Raw genomic sequence first — 16,061 nt, 5'->3', positions numbered from 1 at the left:
AAATAAGAGAAAAATAGATTAAGATGAAAATAAAGATATGCAGAACAGGGAAACAGACAAGAAATTACCAGAAAAAAAGAAATTTTAATGCAAAAATAGAACACAGGAACAGATACTCAAATATCACAAGGATAGAACAAACAGAACAAGATTGATAAACAAGAGCATAAATGAAGAAAGCTTTTAAAAATACACAAATATAGCCCTGGTTGGGTAGCTCAGTTGGTTAGAGCATCAGCTCAATACCCAAAGTTGCAGATTTAATCCCCAGTTATTTAATGCATAAATAAGTGGAACAACAAATCATTCTCTCTCTCTCTCTCTCCCCCCCCCTTCCTCTCTCTAAAATCAATCAATCAATCAAAAATAGTTTAGATAGATAGACAGACACAAATACAGTTTGGGGTTGAATTCTGTCCCCCCTGAAAAAAAAGATATGCTGAAGTCCTAACTCCTAGCACCTCAGAAAAGTGACTTGATTTGGACATAGGGTTACAGTAGATGCTGGGGTGCAGGTCAGGCCATTGTGACTGTGTCCTTATAAAAAGGAGACATTTGGCCCTGGCCGGTTTGGCTCAGCGGTTAGAGCATCGGCCTGCGGTCTGGAGAGACCCGGGTTCGGTTCCCGCTAAGGGCGCGTACCTCGGTTGCAGTTTGTCCCCGGCCCTGGTTGGTCGTGCGGGTGGCAGCCACTCGATGTGTCCCTTTCACATCGATGTTTCTCTCTCTCTCTGTTCCTCTCTCTCCCTCCCGCTCTACCTGAACAAAAAATGGAAAAATGTCCTCGGGTGAGGATAAAAAAAAAAAAAAGAGACATTTGGACACAGAGATACATGCAGTGGGAAGATGGTGTGAAGACACAGGATTGAAATGATATGTCTATACACCAATGAAAGCCAAAGCCCATGGCAACCACCAAAGCCAAAGAGGCAGGAAAGATTCCCCTGCAGGTTCCAGAGAAGGTGGCCAGGCTGACACCTGGGTTTAAATTCTAGCCTCCAGAACTGAGAGAGAATAGATTTCTGTTGTTTCAAGTCACCTAATTTGTGCATTACAATACATAAGAAACGACTACAAATACAACGTAATTAGAAAATAAAAGGGTTTCTGGTTATTTCTTTACCAAAATATGAGACAATTTCAAGGTAATTCCATAACCACCACCATGTGAACACGTTCCCTTCCAGGCTGTTTTCTGCAAAATACATGCAACACACACACACACGCATACACATACACATGCACACACATGTGCGCGTGCACACACACACACATACACACATACACAATTTTGACCTGAAGTGCCTAGTAAATTTTGATTCCCACTTTCTTCCTTCAATTCGTATTAAATCATTCTCATGATATGAAGTTGTATGAACACATATAATCAATTAGATGGATGTTCAGAGGTTTAGATATTAGGGCACTTAGGTTGTTTTCCACAGGTGGTTACTATGAACAACTCCACAATGAAGATCTCAGTCCAGAGGTTGGTCCCAATCAATGGTGGCCGCACCGAAGCCGAACGAAAGGTTCTCATGCAGAGCGGGCAAAGCCCCAGCAGAGTGCCCTGGGCTGGCCTGGGGCAGCGGCCCCTCAGCAAGGGTGGACCACAGAGGGATCGCAGGCAGATCTCCCAGCCCCAGACAGCAGCACATCGCTGGGCGTTAGAACTGGCACCTTACACTTGAGCACACCCCCCCCCCCCCCCGCCCAAGCCAGCCTGACCCCTGCCCATGCAGGCCTCCGGGTGGGCCGTTGTCATCTCACTCGGGCCTTTGGTATTCCGCATCCTCAGCAGTTCTGCGGGTAAGGTCCAGGACAGGGCGGAGGGCTGACCAGGCATGATGGCGAGGAAGGCGCTGGCACCACAGGTGTTAGTAATAAATCGGAAAGCTGGGCATCCAGTTATCTGGGCAACACAGTGGTAGGGTTTTCATTCCTATTTTGATGACTGCGGAACTTTGCAGTGTCATGGGGTGTCTCTTTCACAGCTGTGTTCTAATGGCTCCATTAGAACATGACAGTACAGACCTGCCTCATCGTACACTTACAGATGGACTTGGTGTCGCTGAAATGTTAAACTGGCGATGTTTAAAAGAATAATGTGAGGAAAGTTAGACAGAGAAATGAGGCACAATTAACAAACACACCAAAGCTGCTAGATAGTAAGTATAAGTTGTGTTACAGTGACAGGATTACCAAGACCTACTTTATTTTTTTTACAGATGTTTCTCCTTTTTCCCCGATTCCCTCCTCCCCCTCCCTCCCTGCCCTGTCCCCAGTTTGTTGTCCATGTCCACTGTTCATGCATACATGCATATAAGTTCTGTGGTTTATCTCTCCCCCACCACCCCCTCTTCTGGGGATTGTCAGTCTGTACCCCACTTCCATGTCTCTGGGACTACCCCATTCCTCAGACTGTTATGTTCATTATATTCCACAAATAAGTGAGATCATATGATGCTTGTCTTTCTCTGTCTGGCTTGTTTCACTTAGGATAATACTTTCCAGGTCCCTCCATGTAGTCTCAAAGGATAAGAGATCTTTCTTTCTTACAGCTGCGTAGTACTCCATTGTGTATATGTACCACTGCTTTTTTATCCATTCGACCAAGACCTACTTTTTAATAGAAGTGTTCGTCTACAGGTGCCCAGTTCTATCCGAAACAAACAGTAAATGGTAGTTGAAGGCAGGGAGGGATTGGTTTCTGAGACATCACACGGACTTCTTTCTCCCACAATCAAAGGTTTAAAGCTTGCACACAACACATCACATTTTCTTCTAACCCCACACATTTCAATGCCACATTTTAAGTTTTCCATTACCTGTACCCAAGACTTCATGCTGTGTGGATGAGCATGGGAAGCTTTGTTAGCACTAACTTTGAAATACTGATTTTCTGTTCACTCAACACCGGAAGGAACGGGAGGGAGGAACACAGGACAGTCGGGGCATAGAAGTGAAGATTAAGAACAGAATTTCTAGAATAAAAGATTTCCTTTCAAATGGATTGCCCCAAACTCCTTTTCCAACAAGGAATTCAGAAATGGAAGGAACTGTTCTTTTTTCTGAAGGACAAAATTGAGTTTTAATATCAGAAATGTTTTTACGTATCTTTATTCTTCAAACTTTACGGCAAATTACAAATAGTCTATACCAAGTAGCTTCATGATGTACTTCTTCGGATAGAGAACAGCAATCACCAAGAAAACACTGAAAATGAACTCCCAGTAAGCAGCCACGGTAAGTATATTGTATCAAATCTCAGCGTGGTCCAATGTTTAAAAGCAGAGGCCCCTTAAAAACTTCACAGATGTGCATAATTTCTCTACAAAACAACCCACACATCAGTTTTTTAACTTTTAGAGTTGTATCACAGGGACCAATTGTTTAAAAACTATAAAATCTTGTGAACTTTAGGAGCAAGGTTTTGCCAACCTCATCTATTTTTAAACATTACTGGAAAGAAATCGCAAACTTTAGAGAACAGTGTGGATATCAAATCCATTACAAAAACAAAGCAGAACTTAGAAAGTAGACGCCACCTTCAGTTTCGTTATCGCTAAAAGCTTTGTAATATATGTAATAAACAGTACATATAATAAGCTAAAAAACACCAGTGGGAGTGGAGGTGTGGGGAAGAGAAGCGGAGGAGCCACCAACCTACCTTTAGCTTATCTCCGGAAGCAGAGATAACTGTTCTTAGGAACCATTCTTTTAGGATCTGGACTATATTCAGATGTGTATTAGATTTAGCAATTTACTTTGAAATCCCAAGTTTTCCTCCCCAAGTACCTTGTGGTTAAAGCAGCAAAACAGACCCAGAGACATAGAAGTAGGGTACAGACTGATATTCCTCAGAAGGTGGGAGGGGGGGATAAACCATAGAACTTATATGCATGTGTGCATAACCAATGGACTTAGACAACAAAACTGGGGATGGGATGGGAGTGGATAGGAAGGAGGGAGTCAATGGGGGGGGGGGGGGACATCTGTAACAAAAATAAATTAATTTTAAAAAAAAGAATTATAGTTATTGGGCAATTTTGTTTTTAAATCAACCAACTTTTTGAAAGGGAAATATTAAACGATACTGTTTCAAGTCCCTTAAGTTGGTTTGGGTTAGAGTAATTTGCTTGAAAAAGGGGATTCTACATATTTAATTTCATATTCTGCTGTGACATCTGACATTTTAGGGCTGAAAGAAATTATTTAAAAAATAATTAAAATGGAACCATTCTTCTTAGATGTTTCTGAAAATGTTTTTATTCCAAACAGGTGATAAGCTAGCTGCATATTCATCTGACACTCTTTCAAGTCACAGTTACTAACATCTCTCCTTTGAAGAACTGAACCTTCTTCTTCTAAGTACAACTTTTTAAAAATACTTTGAAAGCAAAGTTATTCTGAAGGTGAAGCATCAGAAACAAGTCCCATCCACCATTTCCCCTTTCAGATCACAACCTCCTCTAGAGAGGCTCCTTCCACTTTATGTCTTTCCCAGTTTTACTTCTTGGTGGTTTCCCCAAACTGTGATGAAGAGAAAAGCATTCAAAACATAACACAAATATGTAAGAATACCACTCAAGTTCAAAACCAAACAAAACAGCATACTGCAGTATCTCCAAATAGGATGGTTTGTGACATGACCAAAAGCTACAGTCGACATGCCCAGTATCCTACACAGACCCATGTTCATGTTTTGTTGTGGTTTCCTGGTTTTGTTTTGTTGGCCTTTTGATGCCTAAAGTGAGAATCTAGAAAATAACTAATATAACATTTAAAAAAAAAAAAAAATGGTGCCTATGTTTTCTTGATTTGAACACATCTTAATTGATGCACTATTACTCTTAATAATGCTTCAATAACAACAGACAAGCAGTACATATAAAAAGACTATGTATCGCCCTGGCCGGTTTGGCTCAGCGGTTAGAGCGTCAGCCTGCGGTCCTGAGAGACCCGGGTTCGGTTCCCGCAAGGGGCGCGTACCTCGGTTGCAGTTTGTCCCCGGCCCTGGTCGGTTGTGCGGGTGGCAGGCACTCAATGTGTCCCTTTCACGTCGATGTTTCTCTCTCTCTCTCTCTCTCTACCTGAACACAAAAAATGGAAAAATGTCCTCGAATGAGGATAAAAAAAAAAAAAAAGACTATGTATCATACATGCACTGTTTTTAGAATCACAAAGAAGCTGTACTCAAACATAGAAACCTACAAGTTAAATCTTACCTCACCTCATTAAATTAAGCTCTCATGTAAATTAGTAAGAATACTATATCTGAGGCATTCTGTGTTTTCGTTTTCTAGTGTAGAAAGCTTGTGAAGAAAGGGTTAGGTGCTTTTTCAAAAAGCTGCCCACAGACACTGACATAGACACACACCAGTGCAAAGCACCAAAGAATCCTAACAGGAAGTGAAATAGATTACACATGTAGATGCAACATACGAAAGTGGGGCAGAACACGTTCCCACTATTAATGTGCCATAGATACAGACAACTCAATGTCGTGACCAATGAAATAAAGAATAACTTTCTATCCTTTGTGTTTCAAGTTCTACCATCTAACTTTCAGAATTGCTTCTAATTCTAACAGTTGGCCCATTTTCCGCATTTCAGCAGCTCACTAGAAGACTAAATGATTGGACGGTAAGCTACCAGGGCCGAGCTATCCGCTGAAGCTACACTTGACCTGTCTGCTTCCTGACTGCTAAACCATAACCTGCTACTGCTCCTTTGTTCCCTGCAGCACCAACCAAACTTTGTTTTTATCCAATAAAAAGTAAGTGTATATCCTGGCTGCTCTGGCACAGAGATTAGAGCATCGGCCCACAGACCAAAGGGCTGAGGGTTTGATTCCAGTCAAAGGCACGCACCTGGGTTGCAGGTTCACCTGATCCCTGGCCAGTGTCATGCAGGAGGCCAACTGATATGTCTCTCTCACATCTATGTTTCTCTCTCTTTCTCTCCCTCTCCCCCCTCCCCTCCTCCTCCTCCCTCTTCCACTCTCTCTAAAAAACTCAATGGAAAAATATCCTTGGGTGAGGATTAACCACCCGCCCCCAAATCAAAATAAAATAAATAAATAAATGTATAAAGGAAGACGCTGTCAGGCATCTATTCACAAAGTCTCAATTTCTTAAAACATAAGTATGGGTATATTTATTTCTCTCAAATGCATACAAGACAATAATTACACAGCAACAAAGCTTCTGTTCAACAATGATTTGATTCATAAGCATCTGAAATTTACATAATTTCACATCCATAACCTTACATTTTTTAAATACTGTAAGTAAAAAAGCCCCCCACAAATAACCAATTCTTATATTTCCTATTTACCCCTCTATACATCCAAACTTTAAAAAGTTACAAACTGAACATTTACAGAACATATAAATCATGTTTAAAAACTTGAGGTTTTAAAAGCCCTGTCCCGTACGATTCAGGACACCCTCGTGTTGACAAGTGCAGTCCTGGGGTCAAGGAAACTGCAGGAGGGAAGAAAGAAGAGACAGACACAAGTTTGCTGTCTTAATATTTTACTCATCCCGCCAGTTAAAAATGGTGATGTCATGAGAAGTAACAGTTTAGGTTTAATATAAGAAATGGAATTTGCCTCACAGTTTGAGACGTGCATTTCAAGTATTTTCCTATTTGATCCGAGCTCCCTGTAGCAAACTGATGCTGAAAAAGAATAATTATTTTCTTCCATACATTCGCTCAATGTCCGCCTGATAATGTGTTTTCAGCTCTTTGCGTTTCAGCTTGAAAGCATCTGTCACCAGGCCAGTTTCCGGGGTCCACGGTTCCGGGCTCAAACGAATTTTCATGGGAATTTCAAACTTTTCCAGACTTGCTGAGATGGAGTGAGAGAAAATACAAATGCAAAGTCATGAAAAATGTACAACTGAAATTCTCAACAAGGAGTCGTGAGTGCCCATCCAACTGTACGGCCAGCAGCCACTAACCTCACTCCCAGGCTAGCTGCCCTTCAGCAATGTTCGTGCAAGGAAAAAACAGTACGCATGAGGACCAGAAGAGCAAAAACACTTTAAATACATGTCCATCAATAGAATGTGTGAGATAAATTATGATATAGGCATAAAAAAGAATGCAATTCAGTCATCAAAAATGAGTTAGATCTATATGGTATGGGTGTATCAAGTTTTTGCAACCCACTGGTTTTAAAAAAGGCAAGTTTTTTCTTAAATATTAGATAAACTTATTTGCATCTTGATGTTTAGGAAAAGAAGAATACACAGTAAACTACAAACTACACACTTCTAGGGGCAGGATCCAGGATTAAGAAGAAAGGAACGCCACTTGGTACTTTATACCCATTTCTGTAAGTTTACTCTAGAGAGCGTGATCACGTCAGAAACTAAGAAGTGGTGAAGTGTAAAGAGAATGGTGTCACTGAACCACTGGTGAGCTCTAAAGGCAGAAAGTTTGCTCACTATGGTGTTCTCTCTCAGCAGTGGGTGGAGGGAGGGAGAGAGGGAGGGAAGGGGAGGCAGAGAGAGGGAGTGAGAGAAGGGGGAGGGAGGAAGGAAAAGGGGAGAGGGAAGGAAAACAGGGAGATTTAGTTTTGAAGAAACACACTTCACTGACTTATTTTTCCAGCATTCACTCAACAAATATTTAATGAAAAATACTATATAAAATACTTTACTGAACATTCTTTAAAAAATACAGAAATGAAGTTTGTAACCTCAAGTGGTATACAAGCCAACAAGGGCAAACAGGCAAACACCTAGCCATAAGAAGTTACATATAGATAATGTACTAAATGAAAGGTACAAGTGCCTTGGAAACAAGGGATATATTAATATATTAGAATATATTAATTCCAACTTGCAAACATAAATACAGAGATAGCAAACAAGGTCTTATTCTTCAAAGATTACAGTAATTCCAGGAGTAGTGTCAAGAGAAAAACCACCATGAGCAAAGAAAGCATAAGGCTGGACCACAGGACTTACGGGACCGGGACTCTGACAACCCTGAGGTGCAAGGGAGACTGAAAAGCCCGAGCTGGGGGCCGGGGTGCCGCTCAGCACTGCCCTCTATGGCCTTACTCAGTGACATTATCTAGACCAGTGTTTTAAGGAAAATAAACACAGAAATGAGGGCTGCGATAACTATGAATATTTCTTATTTTGTTGTGAATATGTATGTCAAGCAAATATTTGTGTTTTCTTCCCTCTTTTCTCTTTTAATACATATTAATAAGTTAACAGTATTTGACTCGGGTTTGCACCCTCTTCTGGGGAAAAGGTGTTTTCAGGCGTAGGCAGGTCAGTCGTATCATGTTAGGTGGAAGTCTGATTGAGTCTTGTCTTTACCTGGAAACTAACTGTGGTTTAAGATGTACAAAGGTGCCATGTTGACAAGGACTGTGACAGTCAGTTTCATATCTCACCTGGGCTAGGGTCAAGTTCCCAGTTATTCAATTAAACATTAATGCTGCTCTGAAGGTGTTTTGTGGATGTGATCAAGTCTATGATCAGTTCACTGTACGTGAGGCAGGTCACCCCACATCATCTCAGGGTCGCTCCATCAGAGAGAGGCCTTGGAGGAGAGCTGAGGCGGCCCCACAGAAGCCATTCGCAGCGGACAGAAGCTTTGGCTCGCGTCCGAGAATTCCAGTTCCCCCTTCAACAGTCTGCCCGACGGAGTCCCAGCCCTGCCTAGCAGCCCCAGTAACAGTGCGCACCAACCCCTTACAGTAAGTCTCTTAATCTACATAACGCACTTGTTCCGTTTCTGCGCTGTGAACCTGACTAGTGTAGATTTGGATCAGAAATGAGGTGGGATGCCTTCTTCACAACACATACAAAAATTAACTCCACACACTCAAAGACCTGAATGTAAGAGTGAAAACTAGAAAACATAGCAGTGTATCTTTGTGGCTTAGATTAGGCAATGGTTTCTCAGATGGATACCAAATGCACAAGCAACAAAAGGAACAAAAACTTAAGTAAATTATATCTTATCAAAGTTAAAACTGCTGTACTTTAAAGAATACCATCAAGAAAGTAAAACAGCCCTGGCCAGTTTGGCTCAGAGGTTAGAACATCAGCCCACAGACCAATGAGTTGCAGGTTCGATCCCCAGCCCTGGTCAGGATAGTGAAGGAGGCAACCAGTCAATGTGTCTCTCTCACATTGATGTTTCTCTCTCTCTCTCTCTCTCTCTCTCTTCCTCACACTCTATCTGAAGATAAATGGAAAAATATCCTTGGGTGAGGATTAAAAGGAAAAACAATCAAAAGAGTAGGAGAAAAATATTTACAAATCACGTATCTGATAATGGACTTGTAACTAGAATATATAAAAGACCCATAAGGCCCTGGCCGGTTTGGCTCAGCGGTTAGAGCGTCGGCCTGCGGTTCTGAGAGACCTGGGTTCAGTTCCCGCTAAGGGCACATACATTGGTTGCAGTTTGTCCCCGGCCCTGGTCGGTTGTGCGCGTGGCAGCCACTCGATGTGTTCCTTTCACATCAATGTTTCTCTCTCTCTCTCTGTTCCTCTCTCTCCCTCCCACTCTACCTGAACAAAAAATGGAAAAATGTCCTCGGGTGAGGATAAAAAAAAAGACCCATAAGACTCAATAATAAAAAGACAATTAATTTCATTACAAAAGTAGGCCCCAGCCAGGTGGCCCAGTTGGTTTTAAATTCAATTCCCAGTCAGGGAACATACCCAGGTTGCAGTTCAATCAGTTCAATCCAGTCGGGGCATGTACAGGAGGCAATTGATCAATGTTTCTCTCCATCAATGTTTTCTCTCTCTCTCGTATGTATTTCTCTCTCTCAAAAATCAGTAAAACATATCCTCAGGTGAGGATTTAAAAGGAAAAAAAATTTTTAAACCATTAAAAAAAAAATGGGCAAAGGATCTGAATAGACATTTCTCCAGAGAAGCTATACTATGGCCAACAAGTACATGAAGAGATGCTCAGTATCAGCCACCAGAATATCACAATCAACACCACAATGAGGTACCACTTCACACCCACCAGGATGGCTAGCAGTGAAAGGATGGACAATAACAAGTGTTGGCAAGGACTCGGGGAAACCAGAAGTCCCGCAGAACACTGGTGAGTATATAAAACAGTGTTACCATTGTAGAAAAGAACTTGGAAAAAAATATTCTAGAAAATAGTCTGGTAGTTCCAAGATAAATTTAACACAGGTCAGCAATCCCACTCCTAGGCATTTCCCCACGAGAAATAAACGTGTCCACACAAAGACGTGTGACCTGATGCTCACAGCGGCATTATTCAGAGCAGCCCCCAGTGGAAGCAACCCGAATGTCTGTCAAAGGATGAATGGATAAACAAACGCTGAAATATTATTTGGCAATAAAAGGGAATAAAGTACTACTATGTGTTATAAGAAAACATGGATAAACACTATGCTAAGTGAAAGAAACAAGTCACAAAAAACATGTATTGTATGTTTTTACTTACAGAAAATCTCCACAATAGGCAAATCCACAGACACAAAGTAGCCTGGTGGTTGCCAAGGGCTAGGAAGTTTGGGGTATGGTGGGAAGTGACAGCTAATTGACACAAGTTTTCTTTTCGGAGTGATGGCAATGTTACAAAACTGATTGTGGTGATAGTTGTACAGCTTTGTGAATATACTAAATTCTGTTCACTTTAAAAAGTACACACTATTTGATATATGAATTACATCTCAATAAAACTGTTAAAATATAAATTTAAAAATAAGCAAAAAGTACATAAATCTAAAAGTATGCTTAATTATTGTTTTAGTATTCTATCTTAGAAATTATGTAAGTTTCTAATGAATATCTATTAACTCAATTTAGTATCAGTCCAAAGTTTAATGTTACCTAAAAATGTTGAAAGCTATCTGCAAGATGACATGCTAACAAAACACAATTACTTTTGAAATAAAGGGTCAGAATAATTCCATTGGGTTAAATGCAATTTACATTTTTCATAAACTTGAACATATCCAAGGAGAATAAAAGTACATACTTGTATTATGCTTAATTCTGGTGACTCAGAAGGTATTGCTGTTTTCATTAAACCAACATTATTAAACTAGTCTCACTGTCTCCCTCTCCAAACACACACACACACACACACATACAAAGTGGGTACAGGACATATTAGTACAACTAACTCCCAGGACACTAACAGAATAAGAAGTATAGAAAAGAATCTTAGATGATTCCCTGATGGCTGGGATGGCCAGGACACTGAGCAAGGTCTTGAAAAGAGCTGAGAAACATAGAAAAAGGGCAAACCACCGCCCGGAAAGGTCAACTCAGCCCGGAAAGGACGACCCACCGCCCAGAAAGGACGACCCACCGCCCGGAGAGGACGACCCACCGCCGGGAGAGGACGACCCACCGCCCGGAGAGGACGACCCACCGCCCGGAGAGGACGACCGACCGCCCAGAGGGCAGAAGCTGCAGCGATGAGAACGTCCTGAGACATGCACCAGTCGTGGCAGCAGATGCCCTGTGTGTCGCAGGGCTTTGAAGGTAGACAGAATAAGGTCCCTATGATTCTCTTTACCCATGTATGTTTTGTGTCTTCCTTACTGTACACAAGAAATACTTGTTTAATTTTTTTTAAAAGGCAGATTGATAAGTTCTTCTACTAACGGTAGGAAAATATGCTTGGTTTCCTCCGCCTCTGTAATATGACAGCATAAACACATTTATGTCCTCGCACCACCCAGTTCTGAGAAGCAGCGTAAGAATCACTCACCTGAAACAGCAGCTTCAGACAGCACTTTGAGGACCTCGTTTTCCATCTCACAGCTATTACACAGCTCCTCCCATGTCCCTTTAAATCCTTTCTTTCGAGCTAATTGTGTTAGTTCCTTTTGATTCGGCACAACAAATCCAATGACGTAAGAATGGTAACTGAGATAGACAAAGGACAGCTTGGTGACGGAACTGACTGGCACACCATTTCACTGCAGTATGGTTACACCGACGCTGCAGCGGCCAACCCTTCACTGCTTTCAGAAAATGCGTGTGGCACACTGGGCACTGGCACGCCGAGTCCACGGAACAGCCACCTTTGCGTGGCTTTCCGACGCTCTGGCCGAGCACACAGCTAGATAAGCCCTACCATGACCTTTCAAGATCAATTTCAAATATGCACAGGAATAGTACCATGTACACATTTTTCCAAAGAAAATTACAAATATTAGAAAATGCATCTTTAAAAAAATCAGTAATTCACATCAACAGGTTCAACAAAAATAATGTAACATAAATAAGAAGCTAAAGAAATTTGGCAGCAAATCAATGTAATGTAATTTTCTTCTTTGGTAATCAATGAGAATTTGTGTTGAAAGAGGAGCCAACTTGACCGCTAAAGGCAGGAACCTCAAACACAGCAGCAGCAACATTAAGAAAATGCAGTTCTGGTTAATATTATTACACAAGTGAAACCCAGAACCGTGGCATCACGAACAAAAATACTTTATTAAAGGGCCAAATCATTTATATATAAATGCAATAAATCTTTAACGAGGGCTGTACTTCACAGTCTGTTTCTAAATTGGTTTTTCTGATACCAAAGTTTATTTTTCATGGTAATTATTATGTCAGCTGCTGCAGTCAGGCTCCTGGGCTGCTACACAACACCTGACCACAATGTGGAGAGTGATTACATCACACACAGTCCTGTGGGGGAAAGCGTGATCAGAGCACCAATCTGAAATTCTAACACATTCCCCAAGAATGAATTTCTGGGGTTTTAATTTAAACTCTCCTTCCCAGCTGCCTCTAAGTCCTCATGGGCTTAACACAGCTTAAGGAAGAAGCCCTCAGCCCTAGCCAGGGTCCCAAGCAGGTTCACATGTAGAGTGGGTTCCCCCACACCCCACAACTCCTTTCTTTACCCCCCTTCCCTGGACTGATTCTGGGAAGCCCCCCTGTGCAGAGGGACAGGTCGCTAGGGGCCCCGAGGCAGCAGGAAGGAGGACTTTCTTTGCCCCGCCTCCCTGCCACGTAGGCCACGGCAGTGAGATGTACAACAGAAAACGGACAAGAGGAAGATGCGGAGGAAGCACGACAAGGAAAAAGCCAGTGAATGGCTGTAATGAGCAGAGGCCATTCCCACCGACACCAGACAAGGAAGAGTCCTTGGTATGATTTTACAAAGACCACCCACACAGGAAGGAAATGTCAGTAGCACACCAAGTGTTTTAAGGAAAAGTTGCATAAATTCTACTTTCTTACCTATTTGCATATGCACATATGTTATCTATTAGTGGAAGATTCTTCAAAGCTGCCTCTACTTTCCCAAGAGAAACATATTCTCCTGCCTGGAGTTTTACAAGGTCCTTTTTACGATCTGTGCACAAAGGTCGGGAGGGAGATACATTAGAGAGATACATTAGGGAGATACATTAATGTTAATACATAACATTAATAACACCTTTAATACACATAAATATTGGCCGTTCTCTAAGCAACTGGCTATCAACTAAGTTCATTATAACAGTTATGCTAAAATTAAAAGTACATAACAAAACTAAGTCCTAACTTTGATATTATTAAACACATTCATACATTCTTTTTCTTTTTTTAATTAGCTTTGGAATACGGAAGTCCCATCATGAGGGCTTAAGTTATGTTCTGCTGGACAGGTATGTTCCTGGTACACATTAGTATCAGGAAGGTAAGGCATACGCTCAGTGCCACCTGAAAGATCCCACTACCTGGAGAGGTCGCTGATGCAAAGACATATCGCTCTGGTACACTATGGCAGTGCTAAGTGTTAAGACTCTCCAGTCTGCTGCTTTGGAAAGAATTCCTGCGAGTGAGCCCCAGCTAGTCTTGAGGGAAGGATGAGCAACAGTGACGCGAACTGGTGCTGGCAGAGAACGGCGATGCCGCCTCAAACTGCCGCAGCGGAGAAGGAAGAAACCACCGGAAGTAGAGATGAAGGTGGAGAGGTGAACCGGGCCACATAACAGGGGGACCCTGAACTGAGCCTCCAGAAGCACTAACAGCTTCCAGCAGGAAGCTGCCCAGCGGATCAGTGCTCAGTAATCACACAGCCACAGCACGAAGGTGCTGAGGGGGCAGGTGTAGCAAGAGAGAAGAATCCTGCGATGGGGTCACAGAAGGGGCAGCCTAACCTCTGACCACGGTAAGAGGGACAGAGAGCGGAGAATGATCTTGAGGCCTATTCCCTAAAGTCAGTCAGTGGGCTGTGGGTTGGAGATGAGGAGCTGACTGAAGCATCACGGCTGGTCTCCAGCCATGACTGGGACAGGAAGGCCAGTGACTGAGGCAGAGAACCTCCAGGAGGAGCAGTGTCTGTGACGCCAGGCCTCCCTCGGTTCTCACACAGGGCGTGTTCTGACAGGAGCGAGCCCGGTCCAATAACCTCTAGACATCAAAGAATTACACAAAGAAATCCATCACAAAACTCAACGTTTCCTATTAAGAATCTGACCCTTTAAGGGTCAGCTAATAAGAAGTGAAGACACTAGGAGGCGGTGGGAGCAGGAAGGAGGGGGTCACTGGGGAAAAGCAGGACATCTGTAATAACAATAAAAATAAATACATAAATAAATAAGAAGTGAAGAGAGCACTGCTGCTAACAGATTCTGAAACCTCATAATCTTACCAAGTCCCTGTTGTAAACTTTTGTATTCCAGGGATGACGCAACAAACCATCCCGACACTGCACAAAGACAGTCTCACACTGTTAAACAGCTTCTCTACATACACAGCATCTCTGTTGCATAACTTTCAGAAACACCCACGTTGACGATAAGGTATCAGACGGCTCACCAATAATCTTCAAACAACCATCAGGGTCGAACTCTCCAATGTCTCCAGTACAGAGCCACCTCTGCCCATTTTCATCTTCAAAGAAATCAGCTTTTGTTTTTGCTTCATTTTTGTAGTATCCCATTGTCACATTCTTGCCACCAATGAGAATTTCACCCCTGGGATGTGGTTTATCAGTATTAAAGTATCCACCTAATAAGCAGAATAATTCAGAGTTAATTCGGTATTTGTATCCCTACATGCATCATGTGAAAATTTGAAACTGCAAGTTTCTAAACAGGGACATATGATTTCAATCCAATTAGTTTCGCAGAGAAAATAAGGCAGATACGTGAATTAACAAAATTCATCAGCATAACTTCAGTTGCTTAACCATAAGCATTTATGCTTTTAAACAACTATTCTAAGAAAAAATTACACAAAGAAATCCATCATGTAGTGTATAATATAATCACATATGCTACAAACAAACTCCTGTAAGAACCCTATAGACCCATCAACATGAGCACAGGTGCTTCATGACAAACATTACTAGCATACTAGCATGTTCAACTGTATAATGTTCTGACACTGTATTCAGAATGACATTAATTTATTAAATAAATTGTATATATTCACACACACAAAAAAAGAATCCCGTAGAGATTCTTAAATACCATACTAATAAACTAATAAAAAGTATTAAATCATGCATGTAATAACAGAACAATAAATTGCTGTATAAAATCAAATTACTACATATTTAAAAGATTTGTTCCTTACAGATAATTTCAAAATACTCCAAGTTTAGCCCTGGCCAATGTGGCTCAGTTGGTTGGAGTGCTGTCCCGTACAACAAAAGGTGGTGGGTTTGATTCCTGGTCAGGGCACATACCAAGTTGCAGGTTCGATCCCCAGTTGGGGCATGTGTGGAAGGCAACCAATCAATGTTTTTGTCTTTCTCTTTCTTCTCTCTCTCTCTCTCTCTCTCTCTCTCTCTCCCCCCCCACCCCCTGAAATCAATTAAGAAAAGAGAATGCTCCAAATTTAAATTTATTAAACATTTTCACTAATTCTACTAAAAGACAGTTGAAAAATTACATCTCAGCTTTAGAATCTTTATCTTTACTTTGTATAAAAGAAAAGAGCTACCGGGCCGGTGTGGCTCAGTAGACTGAGTGCCGCCCCATGGACTGAGAGGTCCAGTTCGATTCCTGGTCAGGGCACCTGCCTGGGTTGCAGACTCGATCCCCAGTAGGGGACATGCAGGAGGCAGCC

At 41.9% G+C, this 16,061-nt stretch overlaps 1 protein-coding gene across 4 annotated transcripts in view; it reads right to left on the bottom strand.

Moving 5' to 3' along the window:
• Positions 1-6,117: 6,117 nt before the first annotated feature.
• Positions 6,118-16,061, bottom strand: part of ACSL3 (acyl-CoA synthetase long chain family member 3) — a 67,329-nt gene continuing 57,385 nt past the window's right edge. For 3 of the 4 annotated variants that reach the window (XM_036254427.1, XM_036254426.1, XM_036254428.1), the window contains 4 exons: positions 14,805-14,996; positions 13,239-13,353; positions 11,752-11,909; positions 6,118-6,856 (listed from right to left, as the gene is read on the bottom strand). In XM_036254427.1, the coding sequence (XP_036110320.1) occupies positions 6,699-6,856; positions 11,752-11,909; positions 13,239-13,353; positions 14,805-14,996 (623 nt within the window). In that variant the 3' untranslated portion in view covers positions 6,118-6,698. The remainder of the gene's footprint in view (positions 6,857-11,751; positions 11,910-13,238; positions 13,354-14,804; positions 14,997-16,061) is intronic. The other variant, XM_036254429.1, reaches the window with a different exon arrangement.

The sequence above is a fragment of the Molossus molossus genome, unplaced genomic scaffold (genome assembly GCF_014108415.1).
Source record: "Molossus molossus isolate mMolMol1 unplaced genomic scaffold, mMolMol1.p scaffold_m16_p_11, whole genome shotgun sequence".
In the NCBI taxonomy this organism is placed as follows: domain Eukaryota; kingdom Metazoa; phylum Chordata; class Mammalia; order Chiroptera; family Molossidae; genus Molossus; species Molossus molossus.
The sequence above is the reverse complement of the archived record's forward strand: the minus strand, read 5'-3'. Positions and strand labels throughout refer to the sequence as shown.